General features: G+C 45.2%; 4 protein-coding genes across 17 annotated transcripts; 2 read left to right on the top strand and 2 right to left on the bottom strand.

Moving 5' to 3' along the window:
* Window positions 1–275: 275 nt before the first annotated feature.
* LOC122320943 (NAD kinase-like) lies at window positions 276–14,066 on the bottom strand. 14 transcript variants are annotated; one of them, XM_070279042.1, is made up of 7 exons: window positions 13,473–13,706; window positions 9,825–10,142; window positions 9,185–9,764; window positions 8,851–9,125; window positions 1,836–2,213; window positions 1,124–1,772; window positions 276–994 (listed from the first exon to the last, which is right to left on the bottom strand). In XM_070279042.1, the coding sequence occupies exons 1-7, from the start codon at window positions 13,631–13,633 to the stop codon at window positions 707–709; spliced, it is 2,649 nt and encodes an 882-aa protein (XP_070135143.1). In that variant the 5' UTR covers window positions 13,634–13,706; the 3' UTR covers window positions 276–706. The 14 variants fall into 14 exon arrangements, with proteins under 14 accessions (XP_070135143.1, XP_070135141.1, XP_043066153.2 ...); XM_070279040.1 differs by lacking the exon at window positions 13,473–13,706 and adding an exon at window positions 12,452–12,828; XM_043210218.2 differs by lacking the exon at window positions 13,473–13,706 and adding an exon at window positions 10,783–11,341.
* Window positions 14,067–14,668: 602 nt separating this feature from the next.
* On the top strand, window positions 14,669–15,942 carry Roe1 (grpE protein homolog, mitochondrial Roe1). The gene is made up of 3 exons (XM_017235379.3): window positions 14,669–14,840; window positions 14,963–15,290; window positions 15,347–15,942. Exons 1-3 carry the CDS (start codon window positions 14,755–14,757, stop codon window positions 15,605–15,607), a joined length of 675 nt encoding a protein of 224 aa, XP_017090868.2. The 5' UTR covers window positions 14,669–14,754; the 3' UTR covers window positions 15,608–15,942.
* A 334-nt stretch (window positions 15,943–16,276) lies between these two features.
* link lies at window positions 16,277–17,514 on the top strand. The gene has a single exon (XM_017235378.3). The coding sequence runs from the start codon at window positions 16,298–16,300 to the stop codon at window positions 17,444–17,446; it is 1,149 nt and encodes a 382-aa protein (XP_017090867.2). The 5' UTR covers window positions 16,277–16,297; the 3' UTR covers window positions 17,447–17,514.
* A 1,219-nt stretch (window positions 17,515–18,733) lies between these two features.
* Window positions 18,734–20,219, bottom strand: ppk14 (pickpocket 14). The gene is made up of 4 exons (XM_070278323.1): window positions 20,137–20,219; window positions 19,495–20,083; window positions 18,864–19,439; window positions 18,734–18,787 (listed from the first exon to the last, which is right to left on the bottom strand). The coding sequence occupies exons 1-4, from the start codon at window positions 20,151–20,153 to the stop codon at window positions 18,734–18,736; spliced, it is 1,236 nt and encodes a 411-aa protein (XP_070134424.1). The 5' UTR covers window positions 20,154–20,219.
* Between the last annotated feature and the right edge of the window lie 77 nt (window positions 20,220–20,296).

Raw genomic sequence — 20,296 nt, 5'->3', positions numbered from 1 at the left:
TTATTTATAATTAATTATTAATTAGTTATAATACATTTTATATGCTTTTAAAAACCACAACCCTAGGCACTCCTTTGATGATTAATTTCCACTCCTTAGCCCCATCATCCATCATTCCTGCCACTTCCTTTGGACTCAACTTAGTAGCCACTTATTCTCGGCCAAGTGCCTAGTACCTCTCTTCTGGCCACAATACCCCTGGTGTATCTAGTTAATTGCATTTTTATTTCCTCCGGCCTGTTGCTCTCGGGGAAACAATACAAACACAAGGCAAATGGATTTTGTGGCGCTTTATGTAAATAATACAGTTTTTATTACCTCCATCGAATTGTACAGATAGCGCGAGTCTGCTTAAGTACCTAGCACTCGACGCGATTAATCGTAGATTACATAATAATAAAAACTTAAGACCTAGGCCTAAGCGGTTTTGTTCACAAGCAACAACGGAATTTGTCTAGCTTAAACAAACATTGCAATCGCATCGTATATTCAATTAACATTTAACATTTTCAACTCAACCAAGCGATTTATGATTATGATATATAATTATATAAAACAGAGTATTTTGCTACAATACTAAGCCTACGAAATTGCACACGAGCAAACCCTAAGAGCTAAGATCTACAACTAGGCTAATTGGCCACGCTAACAAACTGCGAATGGGGAAGGGTTTGGGGTTCGTTTGGTCGGCAATGCATCATCACTACTACGCATCATAGATCTTCAGATTGTCGAACTCGTCGAGGGTATCGTCCGATACCGAGGACGTCAGATCGGACAGCTCGTCGAGGCACTTCTGGCGCTTGCGCACATTCCAGTGCAGGCCCTCCGCGAGCGAGTCAAACCAATCGGAGATCTGGTCTTGAGCACAAATGCTGGGCACAGGATAGATGGACGTGGTCACCCGCAGGCTGTCGCCATGGTTCAGCTCCTGGTCGTTGCGGCCGTCGAAGGAGACGCGTGAGGTGTTGCGACTATCGGGCGAAATGGATATCTGAAAGGGTAGATGGGGATATTAGTCATTGATTTGGAAGATGGATTAGTTATGTCGAAGAAGAGTCACGACAGAGGCCTGTAGATCGTGACTCGTTCTTTTTCGACACCTCTTTTAAATCCAATTCACCTTGAGCTCTACACCGGCGGGCACCACAATCGGCCTGAAGCTTAGCGAATGCGGACAGATGGGCGTCACCAGAATGGCCGGCACTGACGGATGGATCATTGAAGCACCAGCTGCTGCCGCATAGGCTGTGCTTCCCGTGGGTGTGGACACAATCAGGCCATCGCCCTGCACCGATGTGATGTACTTGCCGTCCAAAAATATGTCAATGTTGCTCAAGTAGGGCGAGGGTCCCCGATTGATCACCACCTCGTTAAGTACCAAGATGCTGTTGTTGGCACTGCAATTGTTATTGTTGCTCCCGGCCGAGTGGTTGACCTCCACATAGTTGAGTTGGCGCTGCAGGCTGGGCTTCAGCAGATTGCTGCTTCCAGCTGCCTGGAGCGATTCCTTGCGGCGCTCACCCTTGCGGTGGATGGAGCAGCGCAGACGGCTGCGCAGTGTTAGAGCAGCGTGACCCTCCAGGACGTTGGTCACTTGTTCCTGGAAGTTTTCACACTGGAAGGGCGTGAGAAAGCCGAGGGAGCCCAGGTAGAAGGCCATTACAGGCGGCACCGACTGCTGGAAAAGCTGGGAGGCGTACAGCAGAGTGCCATCGCCTCCAAGACAGACGATAAAGTCAATGCGATCGGTCAGGTCATCACGTCCATCTCTGCAGGATTAGGATATAGATTTACTATGAAGTTTTAACATATTTTTTAAGCCATCTACTCACTTGAAGGTCACCAGCTTCTCTCGTAGTGCCAGAAAACGCTCCCTCACTCCGGCGTATTCTTCGTGCACCTGCCGGAACCTAGCGCTCTCCTGGTCCAGCTTGAAGTCATCTCGCAATAGCTTGTCCTCCAGCACAGCAGACTCCACCCAGACAACCATGTGCTTCTCCTGCACCAGCCACTCCACCAGTTGGACGAAGGGGAAGAGAACCTTGGAGTCCTTCTTCTTGATGACCAGCACAGTGAGTGGTGGCTTATACCAGGTCAATCGCTGACTGGCCGGATCTTGGATCTGCATCACCATGGCGGAGTTTTTCATGATGCGTCCACATGGTCCGAATTGCTGAAAGGGCGATGGGGCATTCAGACTTCGAGTACGCCTGGAATTAAGTAATAAAGGATTTTAAGATTTAAAATATTTGTTAAAAATATATAATATATTATTTTTAACAAAAAAAAAAGACCTTAAAACACGAGCATCGGGTGCCACCACCTGGGCCACCACCGGTTCACTCTCGGCTGCCACCTGCGGCTGCAAGGTCGCCGCTAGCTTCAACTTTTGGTGCTGCATTTCGACAGGTGAATTCTCAGGCGCATAAAGGTGTTCACGCCCTTTTTATTATTGCCACTTATTAGTTTTCTGGCCAAAACGCAAAAACTCAAGACAACCACTTGTTGGAATTTTCGCTGCGAGCGCGACTGTTGCCCGTTCGAAGGTTACAAAATCACTGACAGGCCAATTTCGGTATTCGGAAACTCAAAATAAAGGTATATAACGTATTTATATTTTTGTTTTCATTACAACAACAACAATAACACGGCCAGAGCAAATAAACTTGTTGAGTCTCAGGCCCAAACAAACAGGAATTGCACATGCTAACTCAAGGAGTGGGAGTGAGATGGGCAACCAACACGAGAGCTCCACTCGAAGAGAGAGAGATGCGATACAGGCTAAAGGTGGGGACGAGCGAGAGCGGCGGCACTATTGATGCTGAATTTAAAATTGTGCGTGTGAGTGAGTGGGAGGCATCTCGTATGCTAACTAACGGGTTTGATTGATGTGCTAATGGGCGATGAGTCAGCACTGAGAGCAAGGGAGAGTAGAGAATAGTTAACGAGCCATAAGATAGGCTATGCTTGGTGGACTAGAACAGTGGGACGAAAAGGACAAAAAGTGGAGATAATTAAATGAGATTATTTCGAGAGGCGGAAATTGTTGCTTAATTTATGAAATTCACTCTTTTTACTCTTTATTCCACTGTATTTGTATCCGCTTATTGACTCACTTTAGTCAGAAGCTGGCCCGAAAGGATGACTCATTAGTTCTGATGAATTGCAGGAAGGTGTGTTGACACAATGTGATCTTGTTCTCCCATTGATGATACCGATTGCGATAAAGAATCCTGGGCATTCATTCATTAATTCAACACGACATTCCTCCGAGAACGCACTTCCTCGATCGGTAATAAAAAACGACTAAACGGAGGGTTCGATTCGAGTGCCTGGCCCAGCAAGAAAGGAAAGTACTAGAGCTCCACAGTACTAGACCCCCGGGCAGATAGATATTGGAGTGACGTGAGCATGACACTGCTTAATAGAGCTCGAATTCATTGACTCTCTATAATATAGGCTCTATAAAATCGATTTAGCGCCCAGACAAGCCATGCAAATGCGGTTAAAGCCACCTGACCCGCCCACCTTTGGATTTCGGCCCCCTGATTCGGTCACGAGTCTCCGGTCTGCGATTCGATTGGGTTTCGAGTCCGATTCGAATATATTTCAATACCAATATATTTACCTGTTGATTTTGCTTTATGGCCGGCGCCAAGCACAAACTGGCACCATTTTTTGCTGAAATACCTTACTGGCATCTCAAGTTCTTCCAAACAAATCGTAAAAATAGTATCTTTAAGATACTAGACTACACACTGTGGATGGCCATAAATTAACGGACGGCGCCAATAAGCGAGGTGTTAACAAACTCGTTTTCAAATGGCCAAAAAAAAAGGTGTTTATTAAAGAAAACACGCCATAGACTGAGGCTGAACTATGCAGAAAGGTCAAGGACTCCGGATAGTAGCTTAGTAGGCAGTAGTGGTGACTTGGAGGTCCGAAAAGAGGCCTCGGTTGTTGATAAAATCAATTCGTTCCATCATGCTGATACGAAACACGTTGTGAAATTGATACTAAAGTTCGTTGAATACAATTAGCTGATATTATTTGCGCCTAAATGCGTACTACACTCCTCACACCCGATAAGCCGGCCGACAAGGTAAACACTTGATTACAAAACCGCGAAACCAGACCCTTATCGGCCGACCATGCAGTATACAAATGTTCGGCGACCTGATAACTTTCAAACAAACCCGCCGGGCGGTTAGCATTTGTTTTGGATGGGAGGAGTAGATAAGAAGCAGTTCGAACTACTTACGGCCAGGTGCCACTGCGCCTGCGTCGCGTCGTGGAATCAAAGTACCCATCATCCGGCTCATCCTCCGACTTGACCGGCTGGCTCTCCGCACTGCTGGCCAAGGTCTCGCTGGCCTGGATGGTACTGGTGGTCTTGGTGGTGGAGGCACTCGCCTTGTTCGGGATGATTCTCTGGCGCTTCAGAGAGGCGTTGTGGCGCATCAGGAGATCATTGTACTGGACCTGCTGGTGGCCAGTGCCGCTCCAGGCCAGCTTGTAGCTGAAGCGCTCCTCCAGCCGGTGCTGGTGGAGGGTGGCCAAGTCAATGTCCGACAGGCAGGTCATTTTTAGGTCAACTTTTTAGTTTTTTAAATATCACTAGGTATCACTCGAGAGTTCTCTGGAGATTCGTGGCTTAAAACATTGTTTTTTTGGCTAAAACCTCTGGAATTAAAGAGTTTCCCTTTAGCTGACACTGTGGCTTGGTCTGGGTACCCCGCCCTTTTGGTATGGCCCTGAATCGAGCCCAAAGTAGGCAATTAACCTTGCTCCCCTTTGGCCAAAGGTGTTAACCGTTTTGGTAACCGAAAGAATGTCTAGGGGGGGGATATAAAAAAAAGTAACAGCTTTGGCGCGTGGTAAAAGTTGATAAACAAAAAAGCGGCCAACGCTTAACCGGTTTGTGTTTCTTTTGAAATTTGGCAAAAATAATGTTGTTATTGGCAATCAGATAGTTTGTTTTGGTCGCTTTTTATCTGGCCAACCTAACGGACCGGGCCTTAGTTCCGGCTTTGACGCAAGAGCCCCTAAATAGAGCCCCCCGAGCGGGACGAGTCTTAATATGCGTCATTGGCCAGCTTCCGTCAGTGGTCAGTGGGGGGGTTTGGACTTGGCCAACTTTTTTTTCGACTTTTTCGCTTGGCAAGTCAAGTGAAGCCCATAACGATGTCAAGTACAAATCAATTGGCAAAAAAAGCCAAAGCTAGCCAGTTGGCTTTTTAAAAACAATAAAGATAATTAATTTTTGGCTTTGGCTTCGGCTTGACACGGTGCGTTGGTCAACAACCTTTTAATAAGCCAACAAAAAAGCGAAACAACCCGAAAAACGTCCACTTGGGCCACAATTAAAATGTTGATCAACCGATCCACTTTGGCATAACAGTATCGCCGGCCATTAATCTAGAAATCGTGCTTGGAATTCAAGCGAAAAGTGCCTCATCAACAGTTCAGTAACAGAGGTCGTCTGGAGATTCTGTAGAGTAGAAACCCAATTACCAACTATAATTCAAAATATTATAGATCGCGTGATCCACTGCCTTGTCTTCTATTTTTATTTTCTATCGACATCAGGAAGCATCTACTAAAGTACAAGTCATTGAAAGAACAAAGGCTGGCATCCATTGAAAAGTTACGACAATAGTCGAGTGCATATAGCGAATTTTAAAGCGACTTGATGGCACAAAGAACCAACCGAATCGAAATTAATTAATCAATTAACGGACGTAAGTGCGCAGTGCCAGCCACTAAGTTTAGTGATTATCATTGAATGGATCGGGACGAGGAATATGGACTAGGGAGCAGACAACGTGCCTGGCCTGGCTTGCACGCCAGCTTGTGCTATAATGCATGATATAATTCGGAATGACGCCTTTCGTCAACAATTCAAAGGTTCATATAAAGCTCATATGAGTGCTAATATTCCACAAATCACACCCCTATTTGTCATTCAGACCTTAATCGTTTCAAGATAAGGTCTGTGGTTCTGCAACCAACCATCCAGACACTTCTACCATTATATTCCGTTTAAAGTTTAAGGTATTTCGCCTATTTCGCCAGTAATTCGGATTGACGGACTGATTGCTTTGGCCAGATAGTCGGACAGCTGGACAGCTGGCTGACCATTGACGGAAATCGAAAGTGGGTTGGGGCCCAGACCCCGCAAATGCCAAGTCATGTCTGCACTAAAGCTTGGCTACCTGGCTACCAAAGTACTCTAATTACACGTTATATAATCGGTTTTATTTTCTTTTTAGCACAAACGCGAGCCAAGGCTGGAATTTTTTACAAACTCGGCTTAAAGACTGACCAGCAGCAGCAGTAGCGATCGGAGGCAGGTAAACGACCGAAACGTAACGAAACCGTTCGAGATCGGGAACTGGCAACTGGAGCTCTGGAGCCCGGGCTAACAGAGAGAGAGAGGGTTAGAGAGTGAGAGACCGCGAACACGACCGTACTGTCCGGTAAACATGCGATAACTGAGCTGGGCTGCCGAAATGGTGATTAAATTGGACGATTTGTGCACGATTCCGTTTCGAAAATAAAAGTATGCGAGCGCCAACAAAGCGTATGAGCGATTGTAAACAAAACCCGACGATCGTGTCGCTTTTAGCTGGTTTCGTTTCAGCCCCAACAGCTCCAATGGGGGGGGAAAACAGCTGATTGATCTGCGGCGGCGGCGGAGATGAAGCTCTCTCGAGAGCCGACATGCAATCAACAGGTGCTCTGAGCAATCACTACTCTTATGTAAATGATTCGGCTTCTTAGTGGCTAATAGTCAACAGTGGGATGATTGATTTATGGCCTTATCGCTAAGCCACAGGCGCTGATGGCAATCAATTAATTAACAAAGTTATAAAAGAGGATTAGGACTCAATCGAAGCGACAAGAGACAATGTTTTCCATTAATAATGGATTGTAAACACGCTATGGGATGCATTACACATTTGTCACACGTGTTAGCCAAGTCAGGCCAGCTCTCTGGCCTATCACGTGTGTGGGCCACTTGAAACTAAAGCGCTCTGCGTCACTAATTGGCATCGCCGTGATAAGTGTAGAGTACAAACTGCAGTTTCGAAGGGGAAGTACACGTTGGAAACCCTCTACAAAAAATGTATTTATCTTTGTTTTAGGTGGTACTCTTTCCAGGAATGAGGTTCTTAGGCTATGGGGCGACCCACTTACCACCACCAGCGCATATGCATGTCGTCGCCTGCTGAACCGTTATTCAGGCCAGGTCCTGGGGCCGAGGATGCTGCGGCAGCATTACTCAGCCTGGCACTGTTCACATGGAGCAGCTGATTGTCATGGTCATCGTAATAGGATTGTGACTCATTGGACATGTTTCCAGCGGCGGAGGCGGAGGATCCCACCCCCGACGAACAGCTGGGCTTTGGTACCGTTTGGGCGGGCGATGGGGTGGCGTTGTAGGATTTCATATCGGTGGTCACTTGTCGTTCCTGCTGCGCATGTGATGTGTGTGTTGTGGTGTGGTGGTGTTGGTGCGAGTTTGTTTGTGGTCTGGCCTAGTTTGACCCACAAACGCGATGCACCTGTCGTCCTGCGTTCCACTGCCCGGATTAATACGCGGAATGGCTGGCAGACTATCTGCTAATTTGCGAATTAATCAACAAATAAACTAGCTCCACCATAGCCATGTTATTTGTTTTTTTCTTGCGATTTTTAGACGAGTTTCACAGCCGATTGCCAACTAGTACTAATAACATGTCTAATATCGATAGGCATTTGCTAACGTTTTCTAACACTACACAGAGAGTTGCCACCTTTTAAAGGCACTCTAAAGCTAAGTGCTTTGAAACTCAAGCCGCGGTTACTTTTCAAAATTTGAAAGAAGGTTCTCCACTCAAGGACTTACCTAAATTGAGTTCGCTTTTGGAGCAAAGTCAGAGGCATTGCTTTTCTCAGCGGCGAAGGTGAACCTCCCGGCGACGACGCCTCTGAGTCGACAATTTGTCGAGCTCTTTGCATATCTTCCAGATTCATATTGTTTCGCGAAATGATTCCTTTCCCACAGCAGCAATTTAACAAACACAACCGCACTCTGGCGACGTTCGCAGCCAACTATTGTGCGGCTTTATGCAGTTCGCACAACCAGATAGGCACGCACCGCACACCTGTCGCCAGCCAGAGCGGCGCACACCTTGAATTCGGCTGGCAAAAAAGGCAAAAACAGACGGCACAACACGATCGCAGCGCAAACGAAATTAAACGAACAACAATGGCACACATCTTTGCCGTGTAATGAACATTGCTTGTACGCCTGAGGGCCTAAACGCGTTTGCCAAACAGCGTTTGGTTTGCTCGACTTTGGCCCGAGCCTCACTTTCGATTCCGCGCACCCAAATCGATGGGAACTAACTTTTTTTTGACAGGCCCAAGTGCGTGGCAGCCACAAAGACAGGCGCGAGGTGAGCCACAACATGCAACAGGTGGAGGCGGTAGCGGGGGGCGGGCAAGCTTGGCGGGTGCGAAAAACCAGTCTAACAATAAACTTACAGGCTATAATCTAAATTACAAGGTGTGTTTGGCGCCGCTAGGCTATTCAAATAATACAAGGCAATGTGTGTATTTTTTAAAAACAATTCAATCAGTTTGCTTTACGCATTTATCTTCGGAAGAACAAAGCAATAGTTTGTACATCTATCTCTACGAGAGCTTATACATAGTGTCTTTTTCAAAATTACAAACAAATTGGCGAATATTCGAGGATATACGAATTCTAAAGACTATCCAAGAATGAGCTTTTCTACTGCTGGCTTGTAGCAAGCCTAGTACGATTACCAACAGAGACTTACGCACTAAACATCATACAATTTCATGTTCTCGATCTCGTCCAGCGTGTCCTCCGAGCCGGACGCCGTGAGGTCCGACAGCTCGTCCAGGCACTTCTGCCGCTTGCGCACATTCCAGTGCAGGCCATCGGCGAGGGAGGCGAACCAGTCGGAGATCTGGTCCTGGGCACAAATACAGGGCACCGGATAGATGGAGGTGGTCACACGAAGACTGTCGCCATGGAACAGCTCCTGGCGGTTGCGGCCGTCGAAACTGACCCACGAAGTATTGCGGCTCTCTGGTGAAACAGAGATCTGTAAAGGATCAGGATTAGGAGTCAGTTTGGATTCAGAATCAAGGCATGGCAACTCACCTTAAGCTCCACTCCGGCGGGCACCACTATGGGTCGGAAGCTCAGGGAATGCGGGCAAATGGGAGTCACCATAATGGCAGGAACGGAAGGATGAATCATCGAAGCACCCGCTGCAGCGGCATATGCGGTGCTTCCGGTGGGTGTGGAAACAATCAGGCCATCGCCCTGCACTGAAGTGATGTACTTCCCATCCAGGAACAGGTCTATGTTGCTGAGGTATGGCGAGGGTCCTCGGTCGATCACCACCTCGTTCAGCACCAGGATGCTGTTGGCCGCCGGACGGCCATCTGCCAAAGGATCAATCTCCGTCTTGGCCTCGTGCTTCCTGTCGCTCCGCCGGTGCATCACACAGCGCAGCCGACTCCTCAGGGTCAGGGCGGCATGACCCTCGAGGACGCTGGTCAACTGGTCCTGGAAGTTGTCGAAGCGGAAGGGCGTCAGAAAGCCCAGTGATCCCAAATGGAAAGACATCACCGGTGGCACCGATTGCTGGAATAGCAGGGAGGCATATAACAAAGTGCCATCGCCTCCGAGGCAGACAATGAAGTCGATCCTGTCCGTCAGGTCATCCCGGCCATCTCTAGGGTAACAGAATATAAAGGTTAACCCTTGGTTTATGTTTAAATTCAAAGGAACTCACTTGAAGGTCACTAGCTTATCCCGCAAGGCATTGAATCGCACATCCTCGTTAAGTAGTGAGTCCTCCAACACGGCGGACTCGACCCACACCACCATGTTCTTCTCCTGGAGCAGCCAATCCACCAGCTGGACGAATGGCGCCAGAACCGAGGCATCGCTGACTTTTTTGATGACCAGTACGGTGAGGGGTGGCTTATACCAGGTGAGTCTCTGGCTAGCAGGATCCTGGATCTGCATCACCATGGCGGAGTTCTTCATGATGCGTCCACATGGTCCGAACTGTTGGACAGGCGATGGGGCATTCAGACTTCGAGTGCGCCTGGAGGATTATCGAAGAAGACTGAGTTATATAGGTAGGATCTATTAGTGGATCTATTTCAGACCTTAGAGCAAAGGTAACACTTTTGGTTTTTACACCTGATTTTTGTTCAATAAAATTATTGTTGGAATCGTTGATGTCCTCCCACTTGACATTATTGAACTCCTCGATACTCAGGGAACTGTGAAGCGGGAAGAGATCAACCGCCTGCGGTGTTTCGGGTCTTGTGGGAAACATTTCCTATGATATCTTCCTTTTTTTTTAACAAAAAGACCTCTTGGGGTTTGTGGTTATTCCAAATAAAGACTAACTTTAACTGTTAAAGAGCTTGAATGCAAATGGCGGTGAAGAAATGCAAAAAATGGGAAAAATAAACAGAATCACAAAGATGCTTTATGCACTGGAAGAAATTGTATTATATATTCTTCAAGAATTTAATTAAAAATAGTTTTAATATCTTAAGTTTCTTAAGGATGAACTAATTTAAGAATAAGCCTATTGGCAATATTTTATTAAAGTGCATTTATTACACCACCTTGAGACCTGATTTGGATTACAGATTCCCGTCATTAGGGTCCACCACTAACTCCCTGCCACATCTTATCGCTAGGATAGCCCCTTCCGGCTGGTTGTCACTTACGGCCAGGTGCCGGAGCGTCGGCGCTGCACACCTGACGCCAGGTCCCCGCTCTCGGTGTGCCCCCCATCCACTCGGTTTCCATTCAGGTCGCTCTGCACCTTCTTCAGGAGGTTCCGCTCCAGACAGAGACGCGTCATTGGACTGAATCCATCAGGATGGTGGTGATGATGGAATACAGTGTGGTACATGGACTCGTTGGGTAGGCCGTAGTGCCAGCGCTGCTCCAAGCGGCTCTGATGCAAGGTGGCCAAATCAATGTCCGAGAGGCAGGTCATAATTTTTCACCAAAAAATACCCAAAAACAAGCACGAAAAATATGCAACTTTATACTGCAGTTTCGAACAAAATTAATTTTGTGGAATGCTGTCTGACCACATTGTTTGGTGGTTTTCGGGCAACCGACAAAAAGGGACCCAAGGTTAGTTTTGTTTTCACAATAAACTTTTATTTTTTCTGCTTCCAAAAATAACGCCACGCCCACGCACTCTCTTCTGGTTCAGGCCAGAAATTATGAGGGGACCCAGAAATAAGTCAACGAAAAAGAGAAAGTATTTCATCAGCCAACAAAAATAAAATAAACAAACGCGGGTAATTAGGAACACATTAAGTCTCAAGTCCGATAAACTGGTCTTTTAATTTTTTATCAAAGTCTGAGAGGCAGTTTTCCACTTGATTACTTCGCAATAGTTGGCCGGAAAATTTCGAGACATAAAAAAAAAGACTGAAGACTGACGACTGAGGGCCCTGAGAAACTGTCAACCGGGCGATCGCGTGTTCGAACGACAACTGAACAACCGAGCTGACAAGGTTGGTCCAAAGCGGCTGGGTTTTTATATATTTTTTTTTCTACTCTTTTCAGTTAAAAGTACCCGCGATCGAACCACGGGCCTTGCCTTTCAATTAGAGCTGAATTGATAACGCAAATTGCCAAATTTAGATCACAACTCAATGAAAATCTATCAATGGGTCCATTCCTGGAGTGGAATCAACAAGACCATTTGAAGAAGAGTTCACTCGGGTTCAAGATGGTCCATTCAACTGAGATAAGAGACGGCACGGAGCGTGTGGCAGCTACACCTAAGGTTAGCCCAATAGCCATGACAAGTGGTTTTTAAAAGAGTCTATGACCTCTTGTGGGTAGCAAGGTAAAATAATTAGCATTAACGAGGGGAAGACTTGATATTCCTACTTTTTAATTTTAAAGGTCTTCAGAGGTATAGATTGTATAAAAAAAAACATATTTTAAAAACTATGAGGTTTAAAAGTTTAGTGTTCGACAGTAACGAGGATAAAGTTGAAGTCTATGATAATTTTTACAGACAATGTACTTTCAATTTAAGCCAATATGCTATATTAACTATGTATAAGAAACCTTATCTTAAGTATAACTATCCCATAATCCATATATAAGTCTATTTAATAAGAAGAAAGCGTTTGGAAGCATCCTGATAAGTTCTTAAGATACAAATTCTTAAGATTCTTGTCTTCCTAGATCTGAACAAGCTCTTAGTTTTTAACTAAACCCCTTCTAATTCAAAAAGGAAAAAAAAGCTTTATAATCGCAACTTCTTTAAAAAGCCTAACAGTCCTATCCTAGAGATAACAAATTCAAAAAAAACATTTTACTCCCCCCATAAATATGAGCCCGCTCTCCACCTCTAACACTTACCACCACCAACTCCTGCTCATGAGACTACCCCCCCTGGCGAGGCCACCGCCCAGACCTGGTGCCGAGGTAGACGCTGTGGCTTCTTCCGCCAGTTCAAGGGCCGTGGCATGCAACAGTTGCCCCCCATCCGCGACATCGTCCTTATCGTGGCACGGAAACGTCTGCCCCTCCGAGTTCTTCCTCTGCGCCGGCGACGATGGTACGGACATTTTTCTGTGGCAGCACTTGTTTCCCCAATGGGATTCTAAGCCACATTGGTGACCCGGCAGCCGACTTTGCTTCGGGATTGTCGCGTTAGTTCAGGCACACAATTTCAACTTTTAACGCATTTTCTAATGCAGTTAGAGACCTCAAAACATTCAAGTCGAAAATAAAAGCTGCGCAAGTTATCGGGGAAATGTCAAGAGCTTGGACAGTGTTGGAAAGCGTTAAAAGGGAGATTAAAGAGATTCTCGCCAACAAAAAAAATAATTTTTAATGCTTTGAATATACTAAATTCTTTATAAAAATAAGTTTACTACTGCTTAAAATCATTTTTACGAGATTAAAGGCTTATCATATTTATCAAACTTGAGAGAGTATCATTCTTCTAGTATTGAACAAGGTACAAACTAGGCGGGCTTTTTGAAATTTTATCAAATATTTTGCGAATTCCCCAGAAGCGCTGCCATTCACAAATATGTTCGTCATTTATGATTATTTTCGACAAAAAGTTCTTAAGAATAGTCATGGAAATGCAAATTGGTATGGCACGTGAAACAATGTTTATTTTTAAGCCAAAAATATACGCAAACAAGATATAGATATACTTGAAAGTATATATTTGCTCATGTGCCTGCGTATGTGTGGATGTTAGGTGTTTGGAATCACGTACTCGGAGAAAATAGAAAATTTCTTTGAGTTTTAACGAGATAAGGAGTGTCTTGTTAATACTACATCTTAAAAGGATGTACTTTCTTTAAGAGAGTTGATATTAAACGATTTAAACGTTAAGATTTAATTTTACTAACTTTAAACTTACCGAAATTGCTTACGCCTCTCACTTATATCCAGGACCCGTCTCAAAGGGCGGGGGGAGTCGCCCGGAGATGAGATTCCCGCTCCATCGTTGTCCTCCTCCAAGGAACTGGACACCGAATTGGCCGCCATTTGTTGGGCCAGCAGCAAGTCCTCCTCGCGCATTTCGGTTTTGGTTTTAGTCTAAGCCGGGATTTGACGATGACAACCTCGCTGTTCCGGTGGCGAGATCCAACTAAGTGACTTCTCATGTCTACTTTTCCAAAATATATACAATGCATGCGCATATGTAATACTCGCTGGTCGAGTGGGGAAGTTGTTCAATACATATAAAAGATGCTGTGTCCGCCCCGTACTCGTACTTTGAATTCATTAAGAATCGCCTGAGATTTCCATTTCACGAGCAACTTTTACGAACGGTCTATATTTTGACGGCCCCATGGGGCGGGACCGATCGATTTATAAGCTGTGCGTGGATTAATTGGCCGGCGGCAAGGTGTGGCAAGTACCTGAACAGTTCTTAATAATATATGCCCGAAGGTAGCGCCATGAAAATAGGCCTTATGCATGGATTATTACCGGTCGTTGAATTACCAAGTGGTCTCGACAATTTTGATCCATTTAAATATTTTATTTTTATTCTATATTGGCTGTCTGGCATATATTTAAGGAATATCAAATAGTTATATGACTACAAACTGAAAGCAAACCGAAAATGCATATAAACTCTTGCAGATTTGACCTTCTCGTTGAAAACTTGGTCAAACATTTCGAAAATATGTTTTTGGGTTTAAAATTTATATATTAGACTTAGACTTGTACGCATATACGTTAGAGGAATATTATATACCTATTCTTGGGGCGTACCACTTGTGGATTCCACTCCAAAGCCTTCCTGGCTACCCAGTTCTGCTTATTTTTCTTGTGCGTGTCCGATCTTTTTTCTTTTTTGTCCCTTCAGCTGAATTGGATCTTCTCCCGTAACGCACCACAGGGTTGGAATTAGCTTTGCAGTTCCCGGAAGTTGTAGATTTGCGATTTTTGAAAATAAATTTTATGAAAATTAGAGCTAGAAGTCGTTACAATTTGAATTTCCCAACTGATTGGATGGTTGGAAAATGAAACAAAAGCGGCACCTGGTGCTTGCGTTTGCATAGCCACAGTATGGTCACACACAGTTTGGGATTCTTTATCTATAAATTTATGGTACTACCAAAAAGCAGGCCGGAACCAAAGTTTCAAAGCTAAGGCGATATAATTTTATTTTAACAAAATAGCGACTTAAAATGGCAGCTAAGGCAGCTTTACCTGTGCATATCTTTGGCCGGCGACTGGGCCAATTGAGAGCAGCGGTCACAGCACAGAATGTGAGGTAAGACCCCACGAAAAGCTTCTTCTTTTCTGTGACGTAATGAACGCACGTTTGTCGGCAATCGCCTCACACATAATCCGGTCCCCTAGTATTGTTTCTGATTATGATTTGTTTTCCCACAGCGCCCTGCGTCTGGCGAGTCAAAGGCTGTACACCACAGAAAAGCAGCCGGAGGAGGCAGCTGGCCAGACGGCGGAACAGAAAGCCGCAGCTGGTGCAGCGTCGGCGGAGGTGGAGAAACTGACCAAGGACCTGGCCGCCGCAAAGGAGCAGAATGCTGAGCTGCTGGATAAGTACAAGCGCGCCCTGGCGGACAGTGAGAACATGCGCAACCGACTCAACAAGCAGATCAGCGACGCAAAAATCTTCGGCATCCAGAGCTTCTGCAAGGATCTGCTGGAGGTGGCGGACACTCTGGGCCATGCCACACAGGCGGTACCCAAAGAAAAGGTAATAGGCTGTTTTCATTACTCATAATTTAATATTAATCCCAATGCTTATTGCAGCTCACTGGAAATGCTGACCTGAAGAACCTCTACGAGGGTCTGAGCATGACGCGGGCCTCCCTCCTGCAGGTCTTCAAACGCCACGGCTTGGAGCCCCTGGATCCCATCAATCAGAAGTTCGATCCCAATCTGCACGAGGCTCTCTTCCAGAAGGAGGACAAGACGGTCGAGGCCAATACCGTTGTGGAAGTCACCAAGCTCGGCTACAAACTGCACGAGCGCTGCATACGGCCCGCCCTGGTTGGTGTGTCCAAGTGTTGATAGCAAGCCAAGCGATTGCCCAGAAGAGCGACGTGCTAGATCAGAAAATTCCCTGTTGAGAAAAAAAGACCATCTTTTTACATGGCGTTGCGCTCAGTTGTTTGCAATTTATTTTCTTCTGCAAAATTTATGTATGTTAGCTCCGTGTAAATACAATACTGAAAGCCACATGCATCCTTTGGGCAGCGCTCGCGAATTTAGAATTCCTCCTAGCTTCTAAGTATTCTGTGACGACTGGATTTGATGGCCACAATTTGTACCACACACGTGGCCATCAAGTGTTCCAATTTAAGGTTTAATTACGATAATAAAACATGTGTTAGTTTGTTGAAAAATTGTCGGTTCTTTCTTGCCATCTCCAAATGCGTGTAAATCCCAGGGCGGTGAAGATTTCAAGATCCTGTTCCCTTCTGGTGTTCTTTGGGAAATCGGAGACCCTCTTGAGAAACCATTTCTTTTGTCAACAGAATGCAGGTAGCCGAAAGCAAATACATTTTGGCTGTGTAGGTGGGAAATTCAATGGAAATTTAAGATTTTCCAAGGCCCAGCAGGTAGCACGTTCTCGAGAATTCAGGGAAAACAAAGAATGGAGTTCCATGAAACCAGATTGGCCACGGATTTTAGAGTCTATTTCGGAAGGTGGTCGAGCTACTCCGAGTTAGTTGTCCTTTAACCTCCGAAGCGAGCAGAATGACGAGTTTTCTGTTGCGCTTTCTCTGGCCTTTGGCCTTGCTGCAGTGCATCCTGGCCCGAGTGCCCCAGAATTCGCGTTTCTATGGCCAGGATAGTGCCATTATAATAGACACCGACATGAAGATGCCCCCCAAAATGGGCTCCAAGCTGCAGAATGCCTTGTACTACAACCTGCCTGTCTATCGGATGATAAAGCAAACTACGACTACGTCCACTGCTGCTCCGGCTACCAATTTCCAGTATCCCAAGGATCTGGTTGATTTGGCTCGCAATAGGCTGGGTCTGAAGGTTCTGCCCAGTCTGGAGGAGCTGGCGGAGCTAATCGGGACGAATACTCGCGAGGAGACCATCGATTACATACGCAACCTGACCGCAAATGAGGCGGGAATCGCTCTGATGAAGGAGTACCTGGCCACGTTGAACTTTGAGGACCAGGAAGTGGCAGAAGACAAGGATGCCGTGGACGATGGGGATAACGCTGACGACGATGACAACGCCATGGACAACGACGGCTACGAGGAGGCGCCCAAAGAACCCCCGACGACTACGAGTGTCACCACCAGCCCGGACCCTCAGAACAGCCTCTATCAGCGCTTCAGCGGATTCATGAAACAGTACAACCTGTGGTCCAGTGAGACAACCACTTCGGCTCCTGCCCCAGCGATACCGCCTCCGCCTGCCGTGGTCTTCAAGCCAGTTTTTGTGGCCCCCTCCGTGAACCGCTTGCGACCCCTTCTGGTCCGGCAGCCCCTTCCCTATCACTACCCCATTCCTCTGCGACCCGTAATGATGCCCACCGTGAAGCCAACGGAAGTGCCCAGCACCACGGTGGCCCCCAAGCCGCATCTGAACACCCCCAAGAAGATCGAAGAGGTCCAGGAAGTCGAGCCCGAAGTCACATCGCCTCCCGTGGCTCCCCACATCCGCCAGCTGGCCGAGATGGCCAATATCTCGCCCCAGACGCTCGATCGGTTCCTGCAACAACAGCCCAAGCTGGCGCAACTGGCCAAACGGGTGAGCACTCTGGCCCTCAGCCAGGAGCAGACCAGAGCCATGGATACCCAGGTGTTCATGGCCATCCAGAAGGCTCTGTCCCAGAACGAGGAGCTCAAGCGTCTGATCGAGGCGGCTCAAACATTAAAATAGATTAATCCCTGAACTAGCTTTAATATTTTTTCTAAGAAAATAATAAATCCTCTTTATAAAATACTGTACTTGGACTTGAAATGATTTTTTTGGGAAGGTTCTAGAATATTTTTTCATCTCATATTTTCATGTTTTCATTTCTTGAATCAAGGGAATTTATGTTAAAAATTTGTTAAAATGTTAAAACATTATTAGATAGAAATTTCAACACAAAAGTTCTTACAAATATTGAATTTTATATTATAGAAATTAAATGTTTGCGAAAGAGGGTTAATTAAAAAAATAGGGTATTCTGCATTTTAAATACAAATTTTAAAAATTTTATTTTAAAAGTGTCTGGTTTAGATTTCCCTCTAAAGGTGCTCCTTTGGACCATGCCAGCGTAGAATTTCCACTCAACTCTCATTAATTCATTAGATTATTTTAAAGAAAAAGTTATTTTATTAAAAATAACCCTATAATCTTTTTTTTTTAAATCTGTGCTAGTACCTCAAAACACGAAGATCAAAATCAATAGATTCGCCACCAACGCATTATTAAATACTAACAATTTTCTCTAGCGTTGCGTGCATAACACTAGCCTAATCGATAATCGGCCAACGTTTAATGTTTTGAACGCCGAATTATTACATAAAATCATTAATATTTGTCCGACAATTTAATGAAAATGCCAAGCCAAAGAATAAGCAAAGCACTTTGGTAAGAAAGTCGATATAATATTTCTATATGTCCTTAAAAAATAGCACTCGTTCGCCCTGGAAAAATAGGCTAACGAGCGTGCATAGGACAACACGTGGTTCCAGAAATTAAAAATTTTACAGAGAAATCGACTATATTCTTTAAAGTTTAAAATAAAAGTGGTCCATGTCGGAAACCGGAAGTGAGACCGTACTTTGAAATGGCATTTACACCCAAAATAGTGTTGTAAATAGTACTATTATTATTAGGTCTGGCAGCACTGAATATTTAGACTTGCCAATGAAATATTTAAAATATTTTTTAATTTTAATTGGTTAATTATAATTAGTTAATTACTTTAATTTGTTTACTAATGAGTAGACAACATATAAATAGACATATTTTATATTTTTTTTGTTAACAGTTTATGCTTTTGAAAGGAATAACTTTTTAAACTCCGATTTGTATTTCACGTTATATAATTTTTTAACTATTTTAAAATTGACCGGTTTTTTAAGTTAATATTATTGCGTTGATATTTCATTTTTAGTATATATGAATGCCAATAAAATTTGGGGATTTTGTAGAATGAAAAATACATAAATTCAATTATACTGATAATGGAACAACCCAAACATAGCTGACAGATGCCGCCAAAGGAAACTGAAATTTGAAAAAAAAAAATATTAAAAATCACGGATAATAAACTTCTAGTTTTAATCATACCTATTAAATCCACCCAGGTGTAAAGCAAATTGGTTTTGTAGACTAGCATGGAGGGCTTTTTAAAGTAGACATTCAGCCACATTCCCATCTCCCGGGTGGAGTTACTTGGAATCCACGGGCTCTGGACACTTTTGCGCATATCCGTGACCAGGGTTAAGGACTTACAATTGTGCAGGCAGTCGCAGAGTAGCCCAGAGTGATCGCGGTGGACGTAGGGATGCTCCCCCGACTGCTCAAAGTTCTGCAACAAATGATTGTGGGCCGCCAAGCAGGGAAGATCGGTGGCCCGGCAGGCGGAGTAGTTTGAGGGCGGATAGAAGAGGTCCACGGTGCAGTTGCAGTAACGCAGAAGGTACCGCTGCTGGCACTCGGCCAGGCAGTTCTCCAACATGTACTTCTGGCCCTCCAGGGTCTGGAAATGCTCGCTGTCAACCTCGTAGTCCATCACACAGCGCCGCAGGCTGGAGGGCAGGCTCAATGTAGTCTCGTCAAAATAATGATATACGGCGGTGACGGCCACGTTGGTACGGATATGTGGCACTATATCGATGGGGAAACCAAACCACACAGAGGCCTCCACAACGGTTAACTGTGAGTCAAAGGTTGTTCCTTTAGAAAAGCTTAGAATCCTGTGGAATACCAACCAAAAATCCCTTGGGATTCAAGTTCCCCGGAGCATGGTCCTCTTCGCGGAGTAATAGACGTAGTAAAATACCCGTATTGAGTCCCGTACCCGTGCCCTTTCGCTGCTCCAGCTCATTGAAGGCCAAACAGTGTCCCAAAGGCAGGCGACGAGGTCGAAACAACTGGCAACAGTCCCGGCTTCGTGACTGCCAGATGCAGTTCGCCAGGATTTCATTACACTTCCAGGACATCTCGGCCGCAATCTCTGTGAAATTATAAATATTCATACCCTCCAGATCTTGCCCTATAAGGGAGTCAAAGACATTGAATTGCTGGAAACTCAAGCCATCGTAGGCGGTGAGGATTTTCTCGAAGAGTTTCTCCTTATCCGGCGTAACCTTGTAGAGTTTCTTGATCTCCGGCAGCCGGGACCAGTTCAAGCGGTTCTTGTTGCAAATAATGACCACGGGAAAGGCGATGTGATCTATGGAGGCATGGGAGTGGGCCACTATGGTCTGGAAGGGCTTGTTGTGGTAACGCTCGCCCAGTAAGTAGCTCACATAAATCAGCACGGAAAAGGCACACGCCAAGGCCAAAGACCAGAGGATTCTTCAATAGATTTTAAATATATATTTTTGAGGAGTTTCTAAAATCCAACTCACCTCATTCGTCGACGCATGGTGGGCAGAAAAATTAAATAGAACCCATGGACATGAGCTCTGGATATGTAGCCCTCCAGTAACTGCATCCACTTCCTTGTATATTCAGATTTTATTTTATTTTGGTAAAGTTCTTTCTGGCCTCTCATTTCTGTGGTCAACA

This window comes from Drosophila bipectinata, chromosome 2R (assembly GCF_030179905.1).
Source record: "Drosophila bipectinata strain 14024-0381.07 chromosome 2R, DbipHiC1v2, whole genome shotgun sequence".
Taxonomy (NCBI): Eukaryota; Metazoa; Arthropoda; class Insecta; order Diptera; family Drosophilidae; genus Drosophila; species Drosophila bipectinata.
The sequence above is the reverse complement of the archived record's forward strand: the minus strand, read 5'-3'. Positions and strand labels throughout refer to the sequence as shown.

Coding starts and splice junctions, on each gene's coding strand:
- LOC122320943 (XM_043210218.2), bottom strand. CDS start 11,057: ATGACCTGCCTCTCGGACATTGATTTGGCCACCTTGCATCAGAGCCGC. Junction 10,143..10,782: donor CGACGCTCCGGCACCTGGCC/GTAAGTGACAAC, acceptor ATAATCCTCCAG/GCGCACTCGAAGTCTGAATG. Junction 1,773..1,835: donor GAGAAGCTGGTGACCTTCAA/GTGAGTAGATGG, acceptor CTAATCCTGCAG/AGATGGACGTGATGACCTGA.
- Roe1 (XM_017235379.3), top strand. CDS start 14,755: ATGGCAGCTAAGGCAGCTTTACCTGTGCATATCTTTGGCCGGCGACTG. Junction 14,841..14,962: donor GTCACAGCACAGAATGTGAG/GTAAGACCCCAC, acceptor GTTTTCCCACAG/CGCCCTGCGTCTGGCGAGTC. Junction 15,291..15,346: donor AGGCGGTACCCAAAGAAAAG/GTAATAGGCTGT, acceptor TGCTTATTGCAG/CTCACTGGAAATGCTGACCT.
- link (XM_017235378.3), top strand. CDS start 16,298: ATGACGAGTTTTCTGTTGCGCTTTCTCTGGCCTTTGGCCTTGCTGCAG.
- ppk14 (XM_070278323.1), bottom strand. Junction 19,440..19,494: donor TGAATCCCAAGGGATTTTTG/GTTGGTATTCCA, acceptor TTTGACTCACAG/TTAACCGTTGTGGAGGCCTC. Junction 18,788..18,863: donor CCAATTTGCTTTACACCTGG/GTGGATTTAATA, acceptor TTCAAATTTCAG/TTTCCTTTGGCGGCATCTGT.